The sequence below is a fragment of the Gallus gallus genome, chromosome 5, assembly GCF_016699485.2.
Source record: "Gallus gallus isolate bGalGal1 chromosome 5, bGalGal1.mat.broiler.GRCg7b, whole genome shotgun sequence".
In the NCBI taxonomy this organism is placed as follows: Eukaryota; Metazoa; Chordata; class Aves; order Galliformes; family Phasianidae; genus Gallus; species Gallus gallus.
Genome location: NC_052536.1, coordinates 54826062 through 54848202, shown reverse-complemented (window position 1 = coordinate 54848202; position 22141 = coordinate 54826062). Strand labels below are relative to the sequence as shown.

The window sequence follows — 22141 nt, the reverse complement described above, 5'->3', positions numbered from 1 at the left end:
TAATTTTATTTCCTCTTTGTTCACGCAGACACTCGATCAGCTGCCACTAACCAACCCAGAGCACTTTGGAACTCCAGTTATTGGGAAGAAATCTAATAGAGGAAGGAGATCTTCTCTTCCTGTGTGAGTTTTGTTAGTGCTCTGTTCCTTTCCTTTAGTGTCCTATGCTAACATTATAGTCCAGTTAAAGCTGTAACAGTCTGAATGGTTTGTCATGTGAGCTGCATACACAGATTACGGACTGAGAAATTCAGTTCATGCAGACGTGTTCATATTTTAGCAGTAGTATGAAATTGGTGTTTTATTGTTGCTGTTTTTGTCCCTTGTAGTAGCCTTAAGAATGTTCATACTCCTGTCACTTAGTATGAACTCGTGTCAGGAAATGTAGGATTTTTAAGCTTCTTTACAAAGTAGGAAAAAAGGTGCTTTTAAATTTTAAGGGTGGAGATTCTTTCCCTTTGTTTCATGTCAACAGACAATCAAATGCTGATTCACATCTCCAATTCCAACATGATGCTGTGGTAAAATGCTACTGCTTGGAAAGAATTTCTGTAGGATTCCTTTAAGTCAGTGCATTTATTATTTAGGAGTATTTCCAGCAATTTCAGGTCTTAAAATTATAATTTTATTTCTGAGTCCTTGCAGAAAAGCAAGAAAGATCTCTGTAAGGTATTTTTGCTTTCAAATATTAACCTCAAGTGCAAACTTTAAAATACTGCATGTTTTAATAATTCAGAACTGAAGATGAAAAGGAAGAAGAAAGTAGTGAAGAAGAGGATGAAGATAAAAGGCGTCTCAATGATGAACTGCTTGGCAAAGTTGTGAGCGTGACTTGTAATTCTGAGAAGGCAGACTGGTATCCAGCCCTGGTAAGTTGTTCAAAATATCGAAGTCTTTAATTTCACACTACTGTTTCTTTGATTTTTTTTTGACAGTTTGTTGCAGTGTTCCTATAACAACTTTCTTGGGTTGGGCAGTTTGCACACTTCTGCAGCAAAGTTGTGAATGCAGTCAGGACAGCTGTGCTGCCCATATTCTCTAAAAATCCAAGTATTCTGCAGTGTCTGTGAACAGTAAGAGAACGATGAATGTTTCTGTATAACTTTAATGGCTCTTAAATCAGTCAAACCTGTCCATGAAGTGATTGGTATGTAGTGAATTTTTTTTTTGCTGTTTAATGATTGCCTTTTTCCTTAGGCTTTCAGGTTTATGAAGCAGTAGTTCCTATCATGCGTAGATCTACATGAAATGGCCATGATCTACATGAAATCAAGCAGTACACTGGCTGCTATTTTCATTTGACTACATTGATTGATCCTGTTTATTAGCTTTTCTAACAATACATATTGACTAAATTCAAGTGCCTTTGCTTGTACTGTGAAGGCAGACTCTCTGTAGGCCCAAAAAAGTTTTATAGATACACGTCAGAAGTTTTTTTTCTTGAGTAGACTTTTCTAGTAGTGTTAGACAAGCTTAATATGCAGCTTCCGTCACTAAAAAAAGATATGATTGTTGCTTGGAGCATTGAACAGATGGACAGATTTTGTTCACAAAGTTTTGCAGATTCCATTTAATGTAGGGTGCACAGTTGACTCTGAGTGAGCCAGCTGTACCTCAGCTTAAAATGTAAAATGTGATGTTGCTGTATGTCTTCTGATTGCTGTGTATCGCTTTATGATTTGAACTTTACATGGTTCCAGGTAGGAGGGATTACCTTTCTTAGTGGCCGTGTACATCTCTGTGAGCTGAGAAGCAGTAATGTCTTTTTGTCTCTCTGCCTCATCTGAATGGGGTGGTCCACTGAATTTTGGTAGATTCAGGAGTTTATCTGCATTCGATGTGTTTTTGTCCACACGTATGCCCTGGAATAAACTGGAAGCTTGGTTGTGGTATTACAAATACTGCAAATGAATTTATATCACCTTTTTAGACTTCGGGAGATAATACTGCTGTGGAAGAACGCGCTGGAATCTGAACTGGTTTATATTACCTACACCTCAAAGTGAAAAAAAAACCTACTTATCTCTTAGGCTGAATGCCTCAGATCAGAATTTGATATAAAATAAATAGGTCTGTAGCTTTTTTTTCCCTTTTGAATAGTTGCTGTAAGCAGCGCTTCTATGAACTATAAGGAGAGAAAACTGAGTGCATGAATAGGACTCTACAATGTCAGCTCTGTAGAGGAGTAGTTTGAGTTTACAAATGAAATAGTAAACTTTTCCAGCTTGTACATGACAAGTAGAGTAAATAGCTTGAGATAAACTGCTTCTTGAAGTTTGTTATTTTTGGCCCTGGTAATATCAATTGGAGCACGTTTCTTTTCTCAGAACTGAAAATGATGCTGGAAGAAACAAGGAAGCAGCTATTTTCCTGCTGTCATTCCTTTCAAGATAGGCTGTTTCATTTTCTTTTCTGCTTTAAAAAAAAAAAAAAATGTTTTGTTTGAAACTTCAGGTTGTATCTCCCAGCTGTAATGATGACATCACAGTGAAAAAGGACCAGTGTTTAGTCCGATCCTTTGCAGATTCCAAATTGTAAGTAACAGCTTACCTTTATTAGACTAACTACTTTTTCATTCTTTTCCAATGTAAGATATTGCTTCTGGAGATGTTAACAGCTTTTTCCAAAAGTGGAGGGTCCAACTTTGTGTGTTGTTGCTTGTATACTGTTGCTGTTCCTTTGTGATGAGAAGTGCAAACAAATGGTTCTTCTCACTTAAGAGGAAGGTTTGCAATATTGTACATTTTGAGTAACGTGCACAGTGACTGCTAAATTCCAATTTAAGGGAGTTTATTTAGCCTTCGTCATTCGTAGGTCAATTCCAGCTAATTTCTTCTTTGGGCTCCTTCTGCTTCCCCATTTACATTGTATTTGTATTACATATTGGTACAGAATTCAGTGTCTTTGGAGAGGAAAAAGAAATCAGCAACTTAAAAACAAACAAACAACTAGGTGTTAATTTCTGGTCATTCCTGTTCTGTAAAGTGTTTCAGTTTGAAGAAATATCATTAATGTCTTAACTATTACAACTGTCATGTGTGTCTACTGCAGTAGTTTGAATACCAGATTGACCCATTATCTTGTGTCCCCAGATGTCCATTGCTGTTTAAATAGCAATGTTTAAAGAGCGTTTAATCTACTTCTAAATTTTTTTTTAAGTGGACGTAAATTAACTGATTAATTAAAATATTTATAGAATCTCAATCAAGAGTTCTGGGAAAAGAAAGAAAGGTCCTTTTAACCTTTTGTTTCCTGACCCCATACCCCCTTGAAAAAACTGAGTGGGTGAGTGGATGGGGGCAGAGATGTGTGTTACTTAAGGAAAAGTATATTGAAAAGAACACCAAGTCTGTTTTTCAAGGCTGTTTCTCCTTATTTGTCTTCTGCCTCATGCACTTCTAGTGCATCTGTCTCAGCGTACTGTAACCAGAAACATCCTTGGTGAAGGCCACCTGGCACTCCTCTTCCTCACTTTCTTTCTAGGTGCACGAGCTGTGGTTTTTAATAGCCATGATGTTGACTCAGGCATGAGTATTTGGTCACTGAAATACATTTCAGGTAGCAGAAGGCTGTATTCAATTTTGCTTCTTAATGTAGGCACATCATCAGCCTTCTGGATTAATATGGCTCATTGAATATTGTAGGTACAATGTTGTTGTAAAAACATGCAGCCTTGCTCTGTTCTACTCTTTTTTTTCCCCATAGTATTATGGCTTTAACTTCAGAAAATCGCAGCCTTCATTTCCTGAGGTTTTACTCCAGTTTTTCTGAATATAATGAAGGAAGAAAAAAAAACTTATAATAACTCACTTGTAAGGCTTTCCTTGCAGGTTGGTTAGCATTTCTTTTGTAGTAATTCAGTAACTGAGTATTTTTTATAACTTCAGAACAGAGCAATTTCCATCTATTTTGCTATGAGGACGGTTTGTCAACAGTGTATTGATGCAGATGTGTGAGCTTGCCTTCACTGTTGTTCTCTGCCAGTAGAAATGTGTTTTGAAAATAGAAGGCTTGTTTCCTTTTAACTCATTGCTATTCTGGGTAGAAGCTATTGATCGGTGTCTTTTATATTTAGAAAATGTTTTTGGCCTCTGTAGAGTACCTTAACTTTGCAAATGTGTGCGGGCTGAACGTTTGACATGCAGAAACTTTACCCCTTTTTCTTAATTATATGGATTCTTTTGGTGTCTGAATTTCAGACATGAATATTGGGAACTTATTCTAGTTCTAAATCTGTACTAGGGCCTACAGTAACAAATGCCTTACACATTTACTTGCTGGAAAGGAGCTTGAGAGTGAGTAAAAAACACTAGAATTTTTAGAAGACTCTATTTGTATGAGTCAAATACCTGTTTTACTGTGCTATAAAAATAACAGAACTTCCTTCTTCTTTTCAGTTACTCAGTAGCAAGAAAAGACCTTAAAGAACTAGATGCTCTAAACTTACCAAAATCGGAGTCCTCCCCTAAAAAAGGTAAATTTGAGTGAATTCTGTGTGTTCTAAAAATCTAGATTCATACAGTAGCAATATTAACTTTTCCAAATCAACAACTGCATTGTGGTTTGAAATGAATGCTCCTGGCCATCTATTCTGCAAACAGCTTTAAATGTGGTAAGTTAGAGAAGCTTTGGATACAGCTGCCTTATTAATAACATAGCAACTAATAGAAGCATTGCTTATTTGGTTTTGTTTCCTTCTTTCATTCCACTCTAAATTTATGCAGATTAAAAAGGTGATTTTGAAGGTACAGTATTTGAAATGTCATTGAACAACGGCACATAGAGTTACCTCTCCTAAAGCCACTGTTTTACACTATAGTTGGAGCACTTTTTGCCTTTAAAGCAAAGTACCCAGACATGGAAGTGTAACCTTCAGTAGAATAACTTATGTCAATAGCCTGAAATTAATGTTTGATTGAAGAGTATAATTACAGAGGTTGATTTTCTGAATGGATGGATGATGTGACGACAGTATTCATGTTTTTCCTGAGCTTGTGAAAGGCCAGTTTCTCACCTTAATGTAAACAGTTCTTAAACTTTTAGTGCTGCTCATCCCAGTCAAAACACATCATTTTTAAAGGAGAAATGTTCAAACATTTACTTACAAATATACAAATGAGAAAAACCACCACCAAGAGTTCCTTCGTCTTGGGTAAAGGTGTGGAGCAGCTTCACAAGTGAGGTTTTAACACAATGCAAGTAGGACAGCTTGAGGTGGTTTTGAGTTAAGATTTCCCATGTACTTTCTTCTTATTAATTAATTCAGAGTATAGGAACTCTACCAGCAGTTATTAGGTGCTGGTGCTTTTTCATCTCTAGCAATGCTGTGAATGGTTCATTGCAATGTCTCTCTTTTGGGGAATCTGATTCCTCTTTACTGAAGGAAAAGAATCTGAGGTATCCCCATTATACAAATGTGACTTCTCCCCATACCATCACTCCCTTATTCATTAGAGTAGTTTCCTTCTGCTCCAGACATGAATGGAACAGAATCTCCTTAGGCAGCTTTTCTTTAACAAAACATTGGTGAGTTTTTGTTGTTTTTTGTGGTTTTTTTTTTACAATCTAAAGTTTAAGGCGTGAAGATCTTTCGAAAAGAACAAAGAAATTCATGGTACCTTAACTGTGATGGTTTGGGGCTTTTGTTTGTTTGTTTTTAGTTGGTTTTACTGCAGTATTTGCTACTTTCATACACAAACAAAACAGCTTCACAGTTGCACAGAAAATGTGGTTAAGTAAAGGTCTTTGATACTGTGTAAATAAATAGATGTAAGTCTTAGTAGTGTTCATGAGGACACGTGTCTAGGAAATGCCATAGAATCATAGAATGGTCTGGGTTGAAAAGGACCACAATGATCATCTGGTTTCAGTCCCCCTGCTATGTGCAGGGCCGCCAACCAGCAGCCCAGGCTGCCCAGAGCCACATCCAGCCTGGCCTTGAATGCCTCCAGGGATGGGGCATCCACAGCCTCCTTGGGCAACCTGTTCAGTGCGTCACCACCCTCTCTGTGAAAAATACAGAAGGATGTTCTCAAATCTAAGCTCCTTGAGTTTCTGATACTTGATTTTTAAAATCTGTCTTTAAATACATACTATGTAGACTGAGTGTTCAAAGCTTCTCCATCACTTACTATCATTTTTGGTTTAAGTTTGCTTCGTTAATTTACAAGAGTATTAAAAGGAAATTGAAAAATGCTTTCTGATGATAGTTGGGATGAGGTATAAAGAGGGCCATTTCTTCTGTAGGGTTTCAGGAAGCAAGCACGTTTTTCAGCACAAAGGTGGTTCCTCGGAACTGGAAGATGGACATAAGTGAAATTATGGAATCCTCTAGCAGTGATGAAGAAGATGGAGCTGCTGCAGAAACCGATGAAGAGGAAATAAAAAGAGAAGAGAAAAATGAAGAAGTACTGGTAAGTCTGGGCAATGTCAGTTACTCTTCACAGATAATAGAATAACATGTATGTCTAAAGGTATTCTGCTGTGTAAAGTTCTGCTCTGTCTTAACTTCAGTGTTTTCAGAGCTGTGCATCCTCCCTTTGCTCCTAGTCAGAAATAAAGAATTCAAGGCGGAAAAGAGAGATGGAGAGAATCTGGGTGAAAGAGAAATGAACAAATGGATGCTGAGCCAAATAGTATTGGATAAAGATAGCTTTGCACTTTTCTTTTGAACTTCCTGTGTAGTTCATCTAAGAAAGCAGCTTGTTTCTGAAAAAAATAGTTTGATGAGAAGACAAATTAAACTGCTAAAGCAAAATTGCAAGGCTGACAAAGTAGGAGCTAATGCACAGTGCCTGTTAGAGCTATTTGCTGCCTAAGACACCACTTACCTTTGCATGTGAGTCACAACATCAGTTTTCTTCTGATCTCTAATAGTACAGGTTAGGGATGGTACCAGGTGGAGGAAGCTTAATACTCAGTTGAAATTGATGGCAGAATTTCAGCATTATTTGGAGTGATCTTCCACAAAGTGAGCCAATTTCTTGTCACCAGAAACGTATTTCTCATTGTTCCTTGCATACCTGCTACCTGTTTCTAATGTTGGTGCTAAATGAGTAATAAAGTTGGAGGAGGGGATTGGTGGTGGCGTTTGTTTGTTTTTCCTTTGTTTCTCGCCATTTTCATGATAAGCTTGGCGACGTTTGGTTCTTTATATAGCCAAATAAAGTGAAGTTTGTCTCCTGAGGAAGGTCAAATATCGTTTCCCTTTCACTTCCCCTGTAGCGTGTGGTTTTGTCACACTGAAAACAGAATGGCTGTTCATACTTGGAGGCTGCCTACGGTGTTGCCACAGCAACACTCTGTTGGCGTGGAGTGAGCATGCTCCAAAAGAGAGGAAGATTTAGCAGAGGCTTGGCAGCCTGCCAGGGGAGGCTTGCCAGATGCTTTGAAATGGGCTGTCTCTTTCTTTGCCTTTCATGTAATGTCTGATTTTTTTTTTATTTTTATTTTTATTTTTTTTTTATGTGGAAGAGAATGTAAGTAATGCTGTATAACTGCGGATGCCGTGCGGTGAGAGAGAAAGAAAACAAATATTTGGAAGTCAGGCTGAAATATGTCCAGGCACTGGGCACGTTAGGCAGAAAGGAAATAAAACCATTTAACATTTGAAAGAATGCAGCTCATAGGTAAGGACTCTGTGTTTTAATCTGTAATGTTAGCGTGCTTGTTGAGAATGTGGATTGGAGGTAGATTTGTAGATTTCTGATCTGTGCAGTGTCTGGTGGAGCATGCAACCAGGCTGGAGCTTTCCACGTAAAAAGGACAATAAGAAGCTATTTTTAGGTGTTAATTTTATGGCTTAATTACCGTTCCGGAAAACAGAGTGGATGTCTATATGAAAATAATGGTCTGATTAGATAAACGTAAGGCCAAATGTGTGTGGAATATAAAATCCTTTGGGGTTTTTCCTCTGTTTGCAGTGAAAAGGACTGAATAGGCCACATTTTGCAGGGTGTGAACTGTTGCAGTCTGTATTAGTCTGTTTGCATTAATGTTGCCTGAATTTGCTGAATGTCAGCACTAAAAATTAAGGATTGATCTGCTACTTTTCTTGCATCCCTTTTTAATGGCATTTTTCATGGCTTTTGCAGAAAAGTGCTGTGTGTTTTAAACAAAGAAGGGGGAGGGAGAGCTTGGTGGTTTAAAAAAAAAAAAAGGAAGGAAGGAGGGAAAAAAAAGCATTCCTATAAAAGAAATAGGGCTGTTTTTAAGGAATAATCCAAATGTAAAGAAGTGAAAGGAAAGATAACAGAGAAGCAGATGTGTTGGCATGAAAAGCTGTGGAATCCGTTAATTCCAGGTGACAAGTAGGGATATAAAAATAAGGTGAGCATCTTCATGCTGGAGCTGTGTAGCAGAGGAAAGATAGTAATCTTTTTTGATTCTCAGAGCAGAACTGTCATTTTAGCCCATTAAATCCAATTCCTGATTCAAGTGTTAGAATATATGACTTGTTTTAATTGTGGGCTGAGCCAGTTGCTGCAGTAAGAGAGCATTTAAAGAATTTGTCATAATTTCTTTTTTTTTTTTTCCCTGGAAGGGCAGTAATACCAGTTGCAGGGAGAGCTGATGAGTGAATGATGCTGCCTTGCCGTTATTTCACTGCGAATGTTGAATTGCTTAGATTTTGCATTTATATTTTGTAGAGTTTCTCATTTAATAATCAAGGTCAGAATAGCTTCTGCCCGTCCTCTGCCAGAATACCTTCATTGGACCTTTTTGTTTTGGGACTGCGTGTTGTTATACTTCTGGAAATGGGACAGGGGTTTACAAAATGATCCTTTTTCCTCCACACCCCTCAGTCCCATCTTCTGAAATGCAGAGTAGCTTTGCTGTCACTGCTTGGCCTGCTGCTGACCTGCTGTGATAGGCCTTCCTTAAATCAATCGAATGGCCTCAGACCTACTTAATATGTAATGAAAGTATCAAGTCAGTCAGAAGAGTCTAATTCTGAGGGTGGAAGGGATCCCATTCTTCTGAAGTAGGATCTTTTATAATGGTAATGGAGCAAAGACCTGCTGTAGCTAGTGATGATAGACCCTGCTATTTATCCAGCAGCTGGATTAAAATCTGTAACTGTTTTGACACAGGCTGTCTTTCTAATTGTGCCACCTTTCATCAAATATTTATAGTGCAATGAGAATTACTATTTTCAGGATTTTCATGGTTGTTCTGTGATGTCTCTCATACTCTGAAGAATGGGAGCAGTCGCTGGTAACTGACTTGTGTGGTCCTGAGTTGATTCTAAAGGAAGAAAAGGTGGAAATGGCTTGTCGTTGACTTTAACAAGGGTTGTATTGGATTGAGTTGCTCGGCATGTTCACCTGGTTGGATTTTTGGCAATGCTTGCAATGGTAATGCAACTTGGGATTACTTCTGATTCACACCATGAGGTCTGAATAACAGAACAGATGTTGCTTGCGTCGCAAAAGGTGAGAAAAATTAGAAGGTGCTGTAGAAAAGAACTTTTGTATCAAATGAAATTTAAAAAAAAACCAAAAAAACCAACACTCTTGGTTTGACTCCAGATAAGAATCTGGATATTTCTCTTGGCTTTTTGTAGTTTTCAACCTGGCCTTGTGACGTGGTTGTGATTTAAGGGTATGTTTGGCAGTCAAAGGATACACTGCAGAGAGAAGGAAAGAGAATAGAATCTGAAGTATCTCCACAGAGAAATAGAAGCTTTTCTTGTGTTACCTAATTTTTGTGAAAAATCTTCTTATTGTATACTGCTGTATTCGTTCGTAATTCAGTTGTTCTGTGAGGGGAGAAATCATCCCTGTTTGCTTCTCAGGATGGAATAACCAAATGCCTGCAGTTTTACAGGGCAACATGTAGGCAATGCTTGGTCCTTTTGATCTCCCTATAGACCTTTGTGATTCCCAAAGAATCAAGATTTCAACGTGCAGTCTTTTGAAATGCATTTTCAGTACATGTTCGTAATAGGTACATTAATGTAAGATCCCAATAAGAGCGAGGAATTTGCTTTTAGTTAGAATTTTGCAAGTCGAAAAGGATTTCTATCCTACCTGTAGAGTTGGTTTCAGTATCATCTTTGGAAGACCCCAACTTGACCCTTATTCTTCCAGTTTTGATTAGGGAAGGAAATTAAACATGCAAAGTGTGGTCAGAAAAAAAAAAACACCAAAAACCCAACTAGTTAAGATTAAAAAATGCTTCCATACTCCTTCAGAGTAGTTCTTGATTCCCATCTGGTCTTTTCTCTTTGAGACTTTGACTTTGAGAGAGCAAATAAAACGTTACCTGAATTGTCCATTTCTGCCCCAGGCTGTGTATAGGGATGGTTGCATTCATGCTTCTTCTGGGTATAGATGAACTTTTTAAGGCTTCTCATCTTCATGTATTGCAAAGTTGCTAACCTGTTGCAGTAGGTTTAATTCTTGTCATTTCCTTAATTCAAATTCAGCATCGAGAAGCAAACATTAAAATGATGAAAATAGGTTTATATTAATCCTGACAACTTGTCCTGAGTGTACATTCTTGTGAACTCTGGATCTTGTACACATTGCTCTTCCTCTTAGCTTGCGTTTCTTCCACATAAGAGTTAACTGTATTGTTAGTCTCCTAATGACATAAAGATCTGCTTCTGGTATCTTGGCTTGGTGTTGACTGAGGGAATGGCGTGCATGCCTGTAAGCAGTCGTTCTTCCTCCGTGCTCCCACTCAGCCGTTCAGGTTAACATCTACAGAAGCTTTGACATTGTTCTGTAGAGTAAACCATGAGTCAGGGCAACTGAGCTGTGTTCTTTGTGGAAAATCATGCTAAAGAGAGAGGGGAAAACTCGTGGTCAGTAAAGGGGCTGGAAAGCAAATGAAGCAAAACCTGTTAGAGGATTTCTGCAAGTTCCCAAGCTTTGTGTTCTGCTTATTTTTGAGAGGAACCACCAGCAAATAATTTGTACAAAGTATGCGAGAGTACTGTTAGTATTATTGGAAAGGTAACATGAAATGGAATTGGGAAACCCATCATACAGAAGTCCTGTGTTCGTTGCTGCTTTCAGTTTTCAATGTTTATATTCTCTAAATGGTGTGACCCTCTCGTTAAAAAGGACAAACAAAATCTCAAACACCCCCAAATGTGGCTTTTCAGCGAAAAGGCAAAAAAGGGCATTCTGGAGCTTTATTTCTGTATTTTGAAAATGAAATTCGGTGGCTCTCCCTGAAACAAAACACGTTTTGTCACATTGCATCTACTTCTGGGTATTGGATGGACAAGAAAAAAGGTCTCGATTTTGAACTCCTGGCACTTAAAATCTCATACTGTTTTGCTTCTTGTCTGAACTTGCCTTTGGTACTGTCTCTTTTTTGCAATATCTGTATAAGGATTATGAAATGGAGAGACAGAACTCTCCTTAAGAAAGCTAATTTTGAAGAATTCTCTCTATACATTTATTTATTCCCAGTCTAGAAAATGGGCACCAGTATCTGGATATAGAGGTGAGTTTTCAGAAGGCAACAGTGTTGCCTCGTTGCTGGCTGGAGGGATATTCTAGAAGCAGTAGCTCTCCATTCACTCACTGATGGTGATGGCAGGTTGTGGCATCAGCATTTCATGTGTCATATTGAGGTCACTTCTCAGAAGGAGTTGGTGCCTTCCCTGGTGTGGGTGCCAGGCACAGCGCAGACTGTCCCCGCTGAGGGGTGCCAGCCTGGCTCACACACAGTCCGCAGGGAGGAGTGGGTGTGGGACTCAAGATCTCACATAGGTGAATAAGTATTGCAGTCAGGTTTCATGTCCCCATTCTATAAGCATGTAAAAGCTTTCATCTTTCCTTTTTGCTTTTCTTCAGGTGAAAATGCTGCGTGTCAGTGAAATGGTTAACGTTCTGTCTGCAAGAGTGCTATTTCTAACCTACATTCTGCTGTTCTGACCTACAGTTCTGGTTTGGCATTCTGCCTTTGTAAAAGAAATGGTTGGAGTGCAGCTCTTCAGAAATATTCCTGAATGCTTAGTGTTGTTCAGATCGATCTGGTCGGTATAGTGAGAGTCGTATTGCCTCCACTCAGTAAACATTACAGTAGGTGTTAGAAATTTCTCGATCGTGAAGTTGGTGATGTAGCTTGTTAAGAGAGGGGAAAAAAGCTGTGGTTTCTATAGCAATAATTCATTTGCTAACCTGAAAGGACGTAATTCTATAGATAACCGTTCCTCTTTATATAATCCCTATAATATGCAACATGAGGAAATGTTGTGATTTCTCATTTAATTTCCTCCAATCATTTTCATAGAAAAGATGGGGAAAATACGAGACAGACACCATCTCTGTCTGATTGTAGGTGATCCCTGTTGGGCTTTGAAGCATAGGATTCACTGATGCAGGCAGGGCTGAAATTCATACTGATGCTTCGCAGATTGCTTTCTGGTTAACAAGGCAGTAGCTTACACATTTACATTTCACTGCCTATCTTCCTGCCTTGGAGCTTCGAGTTTGTAGAACACAGAGAAGGCTGAAGTTGAAATTACTCTTCTGCTTTCCTTCTGGAACTGCGTGTGACTCTTCTGTTATTTTTAATAATGTAATGTAAGATTTTTGACACGTACTCTACGTCTTTCTCTCAAGACAGCTGCAGTCTTCCTTGTACAAACTGCCTTACCAGCAGTCCTGTGATTGCCAGGCTGGCAGGAAGAATGTGGTGTGCATAAAGCGTTGCAGGGAAAAGATTTTGTTGGGCTCTGCTGCAATCTCAGAATTCTCTGAAGTTTATATAGATACGTAGAAATGGATTTTTCTCTTGCCTTCCCCCCGGTCCTCCCCCAGATTTACTTTATTTTCATGGTTAAAAGAGAAAAGTGTTGTTGCACAATGTGGACTACTTACCATAATGTTCATAAGTGTTTGTCTTTTTAAGAATTTAAGTTTTAAAGATAAGATGAAGGAACTTATAATAGAAAAGTATGGAAAATATGTGTTTAGGGAATTGTGGAAGTGTCTGTAAAAGCATTTCGAAATGTGAGCTGAAAGCATCACTGCTTAATCACGAAAGGAATTATGTCTTGAGCATCAAAAATAGAAGAGTTGGAGAAAGCGTTGTTCCCCAGCCTTTGCTGTAGTTCGGGTGAGGAAGGTTAGTAAACAAACAAACAAAGAATACTATGTTCCTGTGAGCTGCTTTGGTCCTGTAAGTACCAGACCTCTTCTGTATTAGAGTGAGACATTGAATAATCAATATTTTCATTTTGAGGATCACGCTTAACGCTCTTCCACATTTTCTTTTTCTCCTCCTCAGGTACCCACTGTAACCGCCGAGGAAAGTTTGTCTTCTGCATGTTTCACCATTTTAGGGGCGTGGGGCCAAGCAGAAAGCGGTTTGGGTTTAGTTTTTGCTGTTATGCTTCTGTACAAATAAAGCATTACTTTGCATACTTTGTTTTCATTATGACTGTGTTTGTTTTCACAGCCCGAGGAAGAGCTTGATCCTGAAGAGAGGGACAACTTCCTCCAACAGCTCTATAAGTTTATGGAAGACAGAGGTAATGCCACATGAATTTTCTTTAATCTTCAGTACATTTTTCTACTGGCTTTTAAATGTGTAGTGGATGTTGTTATGAGCATGTTCTCACATCGGTGAACAAGGATAGCAGCCTGGACAAGGGAAAACACGTCTGCCCATTTTCTCGTGGCAGATCTGCTTCAAGTTCTTTGAAGCACAGTGCACAAAGAAAACTTAAATCCTCCTTGAGATGTTACTGTTTTGCTTTTATAAAACTTTGTGTGTGTGTGTGTGTGTGTGTGTTAACAGTCACTGTTAAATAAGCTCTTGGCTGTTTTCTTGTAACAGCCATGGCTGGGAACTCAGCTGCTGTTAGACTCAGGTTGGAAGCTGAGGAGGCTGTTCATGGATGGTGAAATTCAACCAACAGATAATGACAGAAGTGCCATCTTCAGCCCTTTGTCTTAATCATGCACAGATGTAGCAGTGATACTCACCCAAAGAAAGAACATTGTACTTTGTCCACTAGCTAGAACGAGAAAATGGTATATTTAAAATGATTTTCCTTACAAAATTAGGTGAGGCTGTAATGAATTGGAACAGTTAATGTCCTGGGGTAAGGCATCCATTGGAAAGGCTTGTGCAGTGTTTAGGTAGTCAGCAGGTACATCCCGCTCTCTTTGGAGAACTGTTGCATAAGCCATTCACATTTGCAGTTGTGATGACACTGATGCTATACATGGTGTCAGAATATTTCTCCCTTATTTCCTTTTAAAGGAAAAAGAATGGGTTTTATAGTGAAAATACATAAAAAATCAGCTTACCTTTTGTTAAAGATGCTCTGCATTGCTATGTCTGTGACTGTGAAAGTCTGTTTAGTATTGCCAGTGCTTATCACAGTCTTAGAAACAGATCATGTATTGTGGCAGAATGCCAGTATCATTTTGAGCCCGTCTGTGTAAAATCAGTATTTCTACAGATAAACGTGCCTTGGAGGAGTAAGAGGTTCTTAGGGAGAAATAAAAGTTAATAATTAAAAAAATGTTGCTGGAGTAATCCAAATTTTTTCACTTTTCCACTTGCCTGGGTCCTCCCCCTTCTGTTTGCTTCCTTCCCCACTCCCATAAGCACTCTTAGAAACCTACTATGAATCACAGAATCATAGAATGGCCTGGGTTGAAAAGGGCCACAATGATCATCTGGTTCCAACCCCTTGCTATGTGCAGGGTCACCAACCAGCAGACCAGGCTGCCCAGAGCCACATCCAGCCTGGCCTTGAATGCCTGCAGGGATGGGGCATCCACAGCCTCCTTGGGCAGGAGGTTTCCAAATGTGAGCTGAAAGCAAGCATCAGTGCTTAATCACAGAAGGAATTATGTCTTGAGCATCAAAAATAGGAAGAGTTGGGAGAAAGTGTTGTTCACCTGCCTTAGCTGTAGTTTGGGTGAGGAATGTTAGTAAACAAACAAACAATACCAAGAGGAGGGATGACATCACTGACTTGCAGAGGAGAAACAGGAAAGTGTTTGTGCACTTAATTTGAAAACCCAGTGCAGAAATTGTTCCTTAATCCAGCGTGTTGATGGAGCAATATACAGGACTTTTCAGGACTATATTTTTCTCCCCATTTTTTTTTAACCTGTGCCCTTTTAGCAGTATTTCTATTCTTGTCACATTTGTTCTGTGTTCTCTGACTATGAATGTGCTTTCAGTCATATGATCATGACAATATTCCTAAAGTCCTACAGAGTTTTTTTCAGGATTCCAAATACTATTGCATGAAGATGAAGATGACAAGCAGTGGGGAAGTGGGGTGATACTCCTCCCTGCTGGGAGAGATGCTGTACATATGCAGCCACTTGCCCAAAGACACTTTTGGTTTCTCCTTTTGTAATTAATTACTGTTCATTGCCACTCATCTCATTCAGCTTCTTTCTTTTTCCCAGAGTGGTCCCAGATATTTATGTCCTGTTAGGGATTCGTGTTGTTTCATGTTCTGACTGTTTGTTTCTTTTTGTAATGCAACATATCTGCCCCCTTCCCATTCCTTTCAGTCCACAGTGCTTGGAGTTAATCTCTTCACATGTTGCTGTATTCCAGCATTCATCAGGCAATCTGTACAGCTTGCTGCAATTCTGGCTGCCCCCCACCTCCAAAAGGAAACAGTGGGATGCAGCCAATTGGATAGGGATTATTGCACAAATCATAGTTATCAGGCAGCTGCTGCCAGCATGCTAATAAACCACCCAGATATTTGTGATGTGTTCAAAAGAGGGTGAAGCCTTGCTTATTGGTGGGAAACTACTGACTTGTGACACATCTTCGAGCTATTAAATAGAAATGTTAAAATGTAGAAGAGTATTAGTGATCAAGTGTGTGCTGAATGAGTGGAGGAAGCAGTTGGCTGTTCTGTGTGATAATATTTCACTTCTGTTTTTGTTTTACTTAGGTACTCCTATCAATAAACCACCTGTACTGGGCTACAAGGACCTTAATCTCTTCAAACTGTTTAGACTGGTATATCAGCAGGGTGGGTGTGACAATGTAAGTGTCGGGTGTTCCCAAAACTAAATATGTCTCACTGTTCTGAAAGGCTGTGACTTGTGTCTGTGTTAAGTGTCATTCCTTAACGTTCTTGGTTAACAAAACATGAAAGCTTACATCTTTCTCTTTTTTTTATTTTCTCCTCCCAAAGATTGAGAGCGGTGCTGTTTGGAAGCAAATTTATATGGACCTTGGCATTCCTATTTTGAACTCGGCTGCTTCGTACAATGTAAAAACTGCTTACAGAAAGTAAGTTCTATTGTGAAACGATGAAAACATTGCTTTTTTTTGTTGTTGCTGTTAATAGCCTGTACAATATTCAAGCAATTTTTGATAGTTTAATGGAACAGTAGTTGACATTATTCAGTTAATTAGCAATTTTGAGCATTTTCCAGTGCCAAGGATTGAACTGATGGAGGAAAGGAGGAGTGCTCAGGGCTGCATTAGAATTCTGTTCTTTTTTTTTTTTTTGATCAAGAAACATTCATTTTCAGCATGTGATGATGCCGTTTCAGCATAGAACAACAAAAGTTATTAAAAAAATACTTTGGCAAATTCAGGTTTGCAATTCATGGTTATTAATCTCAGTTGCATGCTGTTCAAGCCTGTAGATGCTGCATACAGAGAGCAGTTTCTTTAACTTCTTCACAAACGTTGATAGAGAAGAATATCAAACTGCATGTTAAAATGTCATCTTTGTTTGGATTCTGTAAACTAATAGCTTTAGAATTACAAAATTACAAAATTAATGTATATTGCTGTGATGGATGTGACAGTGTTGTGTAGTAGAACTACTACTGCAATAAAAATGTGTGAAACTTTATTCTAACACCTGGTTTTGAGTCATGTTCTTAATTTCAAAATGGAAACCTTTTAGGATTTACATTTTTTTTTCAGGCTCATTTTCTAAATAAAGATTATTTTTATTATTTATTCTCCTGAAAGTTTGAACAAGAAACAATTGGGCTTTTTGAGTAAAAGGGAAGAATGAGGTTCTCTTGACTCGAACCTAAGGAAATTTGGCTGATTGAATAGGGATGAATGGCTAATGACTCAACTCATGTTAATGTTGATGAAGATGAAAATGTTCAGACTATCTTCAGTGGCATTTGAAGTGGGCACATACTTAAGGTCTGTATTTTACAGAGAAGAGTATGTATCATTAAAAAAGTAAATATGAGCTAGGATATGCTGTCAATGTGAAAATAACTGTGTTTGGACACATGATAGTGTGTTGTGATTTGCATATTTATTGTTTGAGGGGTATGCTATTTTACATTTCCCTCACTTGTAACTGGATTAGAGTGTGTACACAGGCAGTTAACGGAGAACAAGCTGATGCATGACAATTTGTTACCGTGTGGTAACTTGTATATATGCCCATATTCTAATACTAGGCTGATCTTTGCTGTCACTCTGTGTTTGCAGAACTGCGTCTATGTTCTTAGGCTTCACTGTCATGAGTTCTTATTTGAAGAGGGATGAAGTTAAATTTGTGGGAAGCACCTGTGTGTATGTGCTGAGCTGTCTTTTTCACTGCTTGTCTTCTTGTCCAGAGTTGGTTTATTTCAAAAACTGCTCTTCTGGTTTTTTCCTGAAGTTATTGTGCTTCCCTATGAGCAGGAAAATAGGTTCTTTGCACTCGGATAAACAAAAGCTGAAATGTAAATGGAACTCTTATTGTTTCATACAGGTATCTTTATGGTTTTGAAGAGTACTGCCGTTCTGCAAACATTCAGTTTAGGACCATTCATCACAATGAACCAAAAGTGGTAGAAGACGTACAGAAACACGAGGAACCAATGGAGGAGAGTGTGAAAGAGGAGCAAAAAATGCCTCCAACAGAAGTGAAAAAAGAAGCAGAAGAAAATTATTCCAGCAGCGAGAGTGAAAAAGAAGAAATAGAACTAAGATCCCCGAGGGTAAGTAGTTCAGACTGATCTCTATTTAGTACTTAAATCCTTTGTATATTGAACAGTTGACATAATGAGCTTTCCCTTGTGCAGCAACTGTACATTTGAATTAGCACTCTTACAGGACAGCATTCAGTGAACAAGAGTTGGTGTTCAGCTGTTAATTATGTTTTGATTATTTCTTCACTTTGTAAACCTTCCATAGGATTTGCTAAGGCTGTGTTGGTTGTCAGTTGTGTTTCTGTTTGGGGATGGTTTGAGAGCTACTGAGAGCTGTATGTCATCAGAGCAGCGTGAACCAGCAGGATAGTCCTGATTGTGGGTGAGAATTTCCACCTGCATGTGGAACCTGGAGCTTCATGTCAAGAAGGAGGCGTATCAAGGGACTGCTGAAGCCTTAAGAATCAAAGGAAGACCCATTTCTTACCACAGAAAGTGTTGATTCTTAGCACAGTGTCTCTTCATAATGTACTTAAATGTTCAAGTCACCGTGCAACATCCCTGTCAAAGATACTTTAGTAGTAAAATGATAAACCTGTACTAGAGTCCCAAGAATCACTCTGAGAAAGTCCTAAACAGCAGTTGTCCCACTGCTGAAAATACCTTTTAAACATGCAGTGTTTCTAAAGCTGACAGATGAATTCTGTGAAATCTATAGGTAGCTATTGGGACTGGAGACACTAAAAGGAAGGTGCCTTGTCTCAGTCCAGTACCAGCACTTTAACAGTTGCTGTTGTTTTCAGTGACAACAGACCTTACAGGCAACCTGAAATTCTCCCAACCTCGTTGTCTTTATTCCAAATCAAGCTAAATTATTTGATTTTGCTTTTTTTTTTTTCCCTTGATAACAGAACTGCTTAAGTTAATATATTATGATTTTAGAATATTTTGCTTTTTGGTGTTATCTCCAGCCTTTCTTCCATGCAGGAATAGTGTATTTGGAGAGCCTATACTGAGAATAAGTGACAGTAGATTTTAACCAGGTTTTATTTCTGTTTTAGGGACGAAGGCGCCTTGCCCGTGATGCAACCCCTGCTAAAAAAGATAGTGAAGATGATAAAACACAGGACAAATTAAAAGACAACAACAAGGAAAACAAAGATATAGAGGAAACCCTCGAGAATGCAGAAAAGAAAGAAAATGAAACTCTACTAGGGAGAAAAAGTACACCAAAGCAAAAAGAGAAAAAGATTAAAAAGCAGGAGGAGTCTGATAAAGAGTCAGATGAAGATGAAGAGAGGCAGAGGGAGAGGTAAATGTCCATTTGTGTCACCTTCTTAGCAGTGTATCTATGTCAGTACAGAGCATGTTCCAAGCAAGAGCATCCACAGAATTTGGAAGTGTGTCTAGTTTTTAAAGTGAAAATCAGAAACCTCATTTGCTCAGCTGGAAAGGAAAAGGAAAATGCTATTTTGTGCTTAAAGAGTTTATTATACCTTAAGGGATTTTTCTGTTAGAGGTGGCAAGTAATATTTTTCACTTCCATCTTCTTGAAGGTCCTGCCAAGGTCTTGTTTTATCACATGCCTATATAGACAGCAAATAAGACAGGGCTGTTGTATGGATGGTGAGCGACTGGGCAGTTAAAATATAACACAACCTCTCTTCTCTGTTGTTAGTGATGTCTGGTGAAAGTACAACTCACTTGTTTATATGGTTATTTAAGTGTATTATTGGTAGGCAGAAGTTCAGCTAAGAAAGCAAAGAAGGAAAGAGGGAATTTGAATGAAACCTGAAGACAGGTTGAAAACTACTGGATGGAGAGATGTAGAAGGGCAAAGACTGACTGACTGAACAGTGGATGGGTGAGGAAAGAGTAGAGAAAAGAAACGGTCTTCCAAGGGAAAATACTGTCCAGAAACAAAGTTTGACATGTTGAAGTGGGTTTGGTCAGAAGCAAGCTGTCACCAGGGTGTCTTACTTACTGCCAGAGTAGATCTCTGCTTCACTCTCCCTGGCTGTGGTTAAGAACAGTATCTTAGTTGTTTAAGCTGGCCTTCCTGCCTTGTTTTTCTTGTCCATGTGGCTGAATTGTGTGGGACACAGGTGACAGTGAATAAAGCCTGGTAGGGCTATTTCATGTTTTCTTTTAAAGAGGTTTGAAGAGTGGGAGCAACACACAGTTATTTTAAAGACAGTGTCACTGTGCAACCCAAAGAGAAATCTTTCAGCAGAACATAGTATGTAAAAAGGGGGTGCATTGTGGGTGTGTGGCAGGTTGCAGAGTTATGTCAAGTGACTAGGGCATCAAAGATGGTTTTCTTTTAAGTAATGCAGGTGGTGCTCATCGTCTTCATTTTCATTCTGTTTGCCACGACGGAATTGTTCATCTGTCCCTGAAGGCTGCTGAATACATTTTAATATAAGTAAACTTCTAGTCTTTCAGGGTTGCCTCTACTGCTGACCCTTTGTAGCTTAACATTATTCTAAGTTCATCCTAACAGCAGGTTATGATTGTTGGAACTATGTTTAGATATTGTGTTTCAAGGTTGGGTGTTACTAATAAGAAGTAGATATAGACAGAAGAGCTGTGTAGGCACTTCTGATCTTGGTTAAAACTGTGGTAAATGGTATTTGTTCCATTGGAATGGTGTTTATATCTGTGAGGGGATCACTGCAGTCTAAGCTTTCATATGCTGTTAATAAATTGTAGGCTGTTAAGCAGCATGTAGAAGAAAGACTATTTTTTTACAGTAGTATGTCAAAAGCATTTATATTTTAAAAACTGAAGTTAGTTTTTCCTGTCTTAGTTAGAAGCCAAGCACTGGGTTGATTTATTCCTCTTTCTGTGTTATCTAAATTTTCATTAAAATTCTAAGCCTGCAGAGTTGTGTTAAGGCTGGCTTCAGAGGCAGGGTGTGATGCAGAAAATGAACATTCTTGTTGCAGTCTTTTTTCTTTGGTTTTGTTTGGCTGTGCTAGTTAAATGTTAAAGCTTTGTCACTAATTAGTGGGTATTTGAAATACATTTTACTGCAGGGAGGAGATTGAGAACAAAGGAGAGTCAGAAGGTGAAGAGGATGAGGAGGATACAGAACCTTGCCTGACTGGAACCAAAGTGAAAGTAAAATATGGACGTGGAAAGACTCAGAAAATTTATGAAGCCAGCATTAAAAGCACTGAGACTGATGATGGAGAGGTTTTATATTTAGTGCATTACTACGGTTGGAATGTAAGGTGAGGAGAAAGCATCGTTTTTCATGTCCTGATTTCTAAAATGATTATTACTTCCAAAAGAGATTTTGTTTTTAAGAAAAAAGAGAAAGATAGTGGCTTGGCTGGAATTGAATTACCAACATGGTAATGGTATCTGACTGTTACGTTTTTCAGTGGTAGTAATTTTGTTCATGGTATGATGCTGTAGTATTAAAATCTCAGAATGCACTTGTATGTTTCCAAGTTTCCATCCTGCTTACAGTGAGTAATACTCTCTCCTTGCGGAAGTATCCATGTAATTTATTGTGTCAGCTGGTGTTAGCAGCAGCAGACTTGTGTGTAAAGCAATCATTCGTAATAGTGAAGACGTCTGCAATTAAAAGATACACAAGCACTGAGATTTTGGCAACAGGATCTATTCTTAGATTCAGTGTTCCCTGTGATTATAAAGAATGGTTGTTACACGTAGGGAGGTTAGGAGAGAAACCAGCAGCAAGGAACTAAAGAAAGAAAATGATCAAATACTTCTGACAGCCATGTTTTATATTCAGTACAGCTATAGAAATTGCTGGGTTTTGTTGTTTGTTGGAAAACAATGATTACATAAGCAAAAGTATCACAGAATTAATTTATTATTCTGTTTTTTTAATAAAACTTTTTAGGTGTATAAGTTTAGATGTTCCAAGTCTGTGAATTTCTGAGTAAATTAAGCAAATCCCTTTTTGTGGCAATGAGAAGTTTGTTAGTGAGGTTGGTATCCTTCAGACATTTTAATGGCAATTCAGAAACTATTACTAGACTTCTTTTGAAACTTAATCTAATAATTTATTAGCAATTTAGTTGATCTTTCTAATGCCAGATACTCCATACGCCTGTAGATTTGTGCTCTACTTTGCTGCCTCTCCTTGGTAAATGTTTTCTGTAATTTTCTAAACATCATATTGCAAACAGCCTTTTTATATCCAGTATGTTGTGACTTGCTTTTAGGTATGATGAATGGGTGAAAGCTGATCGAATTATCTGGCCTGTGGACAAAGGAGGACCAAAGAGAAAACAGAAGAAAAAAACAAAAGT

General features: G+C 38.4%; 1 protein-coding gene across 4 annotated transcripts in view; it reads left to right on the top strand.

Annotated features, from left to right (window-relative positions):
• Window positions 1–22141, top strand: part of ARID4A (AT-rich interaction domain 4A) — a 44862-nt gene that overhangs the window by 14953 nt on the left and 7768 nt on the right. For all 4 annotated transcript variants that reach the window (XM_015287509.4, XM_015287508.4, XM_015287507.4 and 1 more), the window contains exons 7-18: window positions 29–123; window positions 737–869; window positions 2455–2534; window positions 4398–4474; window positions 6247–6413; window positions 13423–13495; window positions 15905–15999; window positions 16151–16248; window positions 17693–17921; window positions 18914–19164; window positions 20891–21088; window positions 22055–22139. In XM_015287509.4, coding sequence (XP_015142995.2) covers window positions 29–123; window positions 737–869; window positions 2455–2534; window positions 4398–4474; window positions 6247–6413; window positions 13423–13495; window positions 15905–15999; window positions 16151–16248; window positions 17693–17921; window positions 18914–19164; window positions 20891–21088; window positions 22055–22139 — 1581 coding nt within the window. The remainder of the gene's footprint in view (window positions 1–28; window positions 124–736; window positions 870–2454; window positions 2535–4397; window positions 4475–6246; window positions 6414–13422; window positions 13496–15904; window positions 16000–16150; window positions 16249–17692; window positions 17922–18913; window positions 19165–20890; window positions 21089–22054; window positions 22140–22141) is intronic.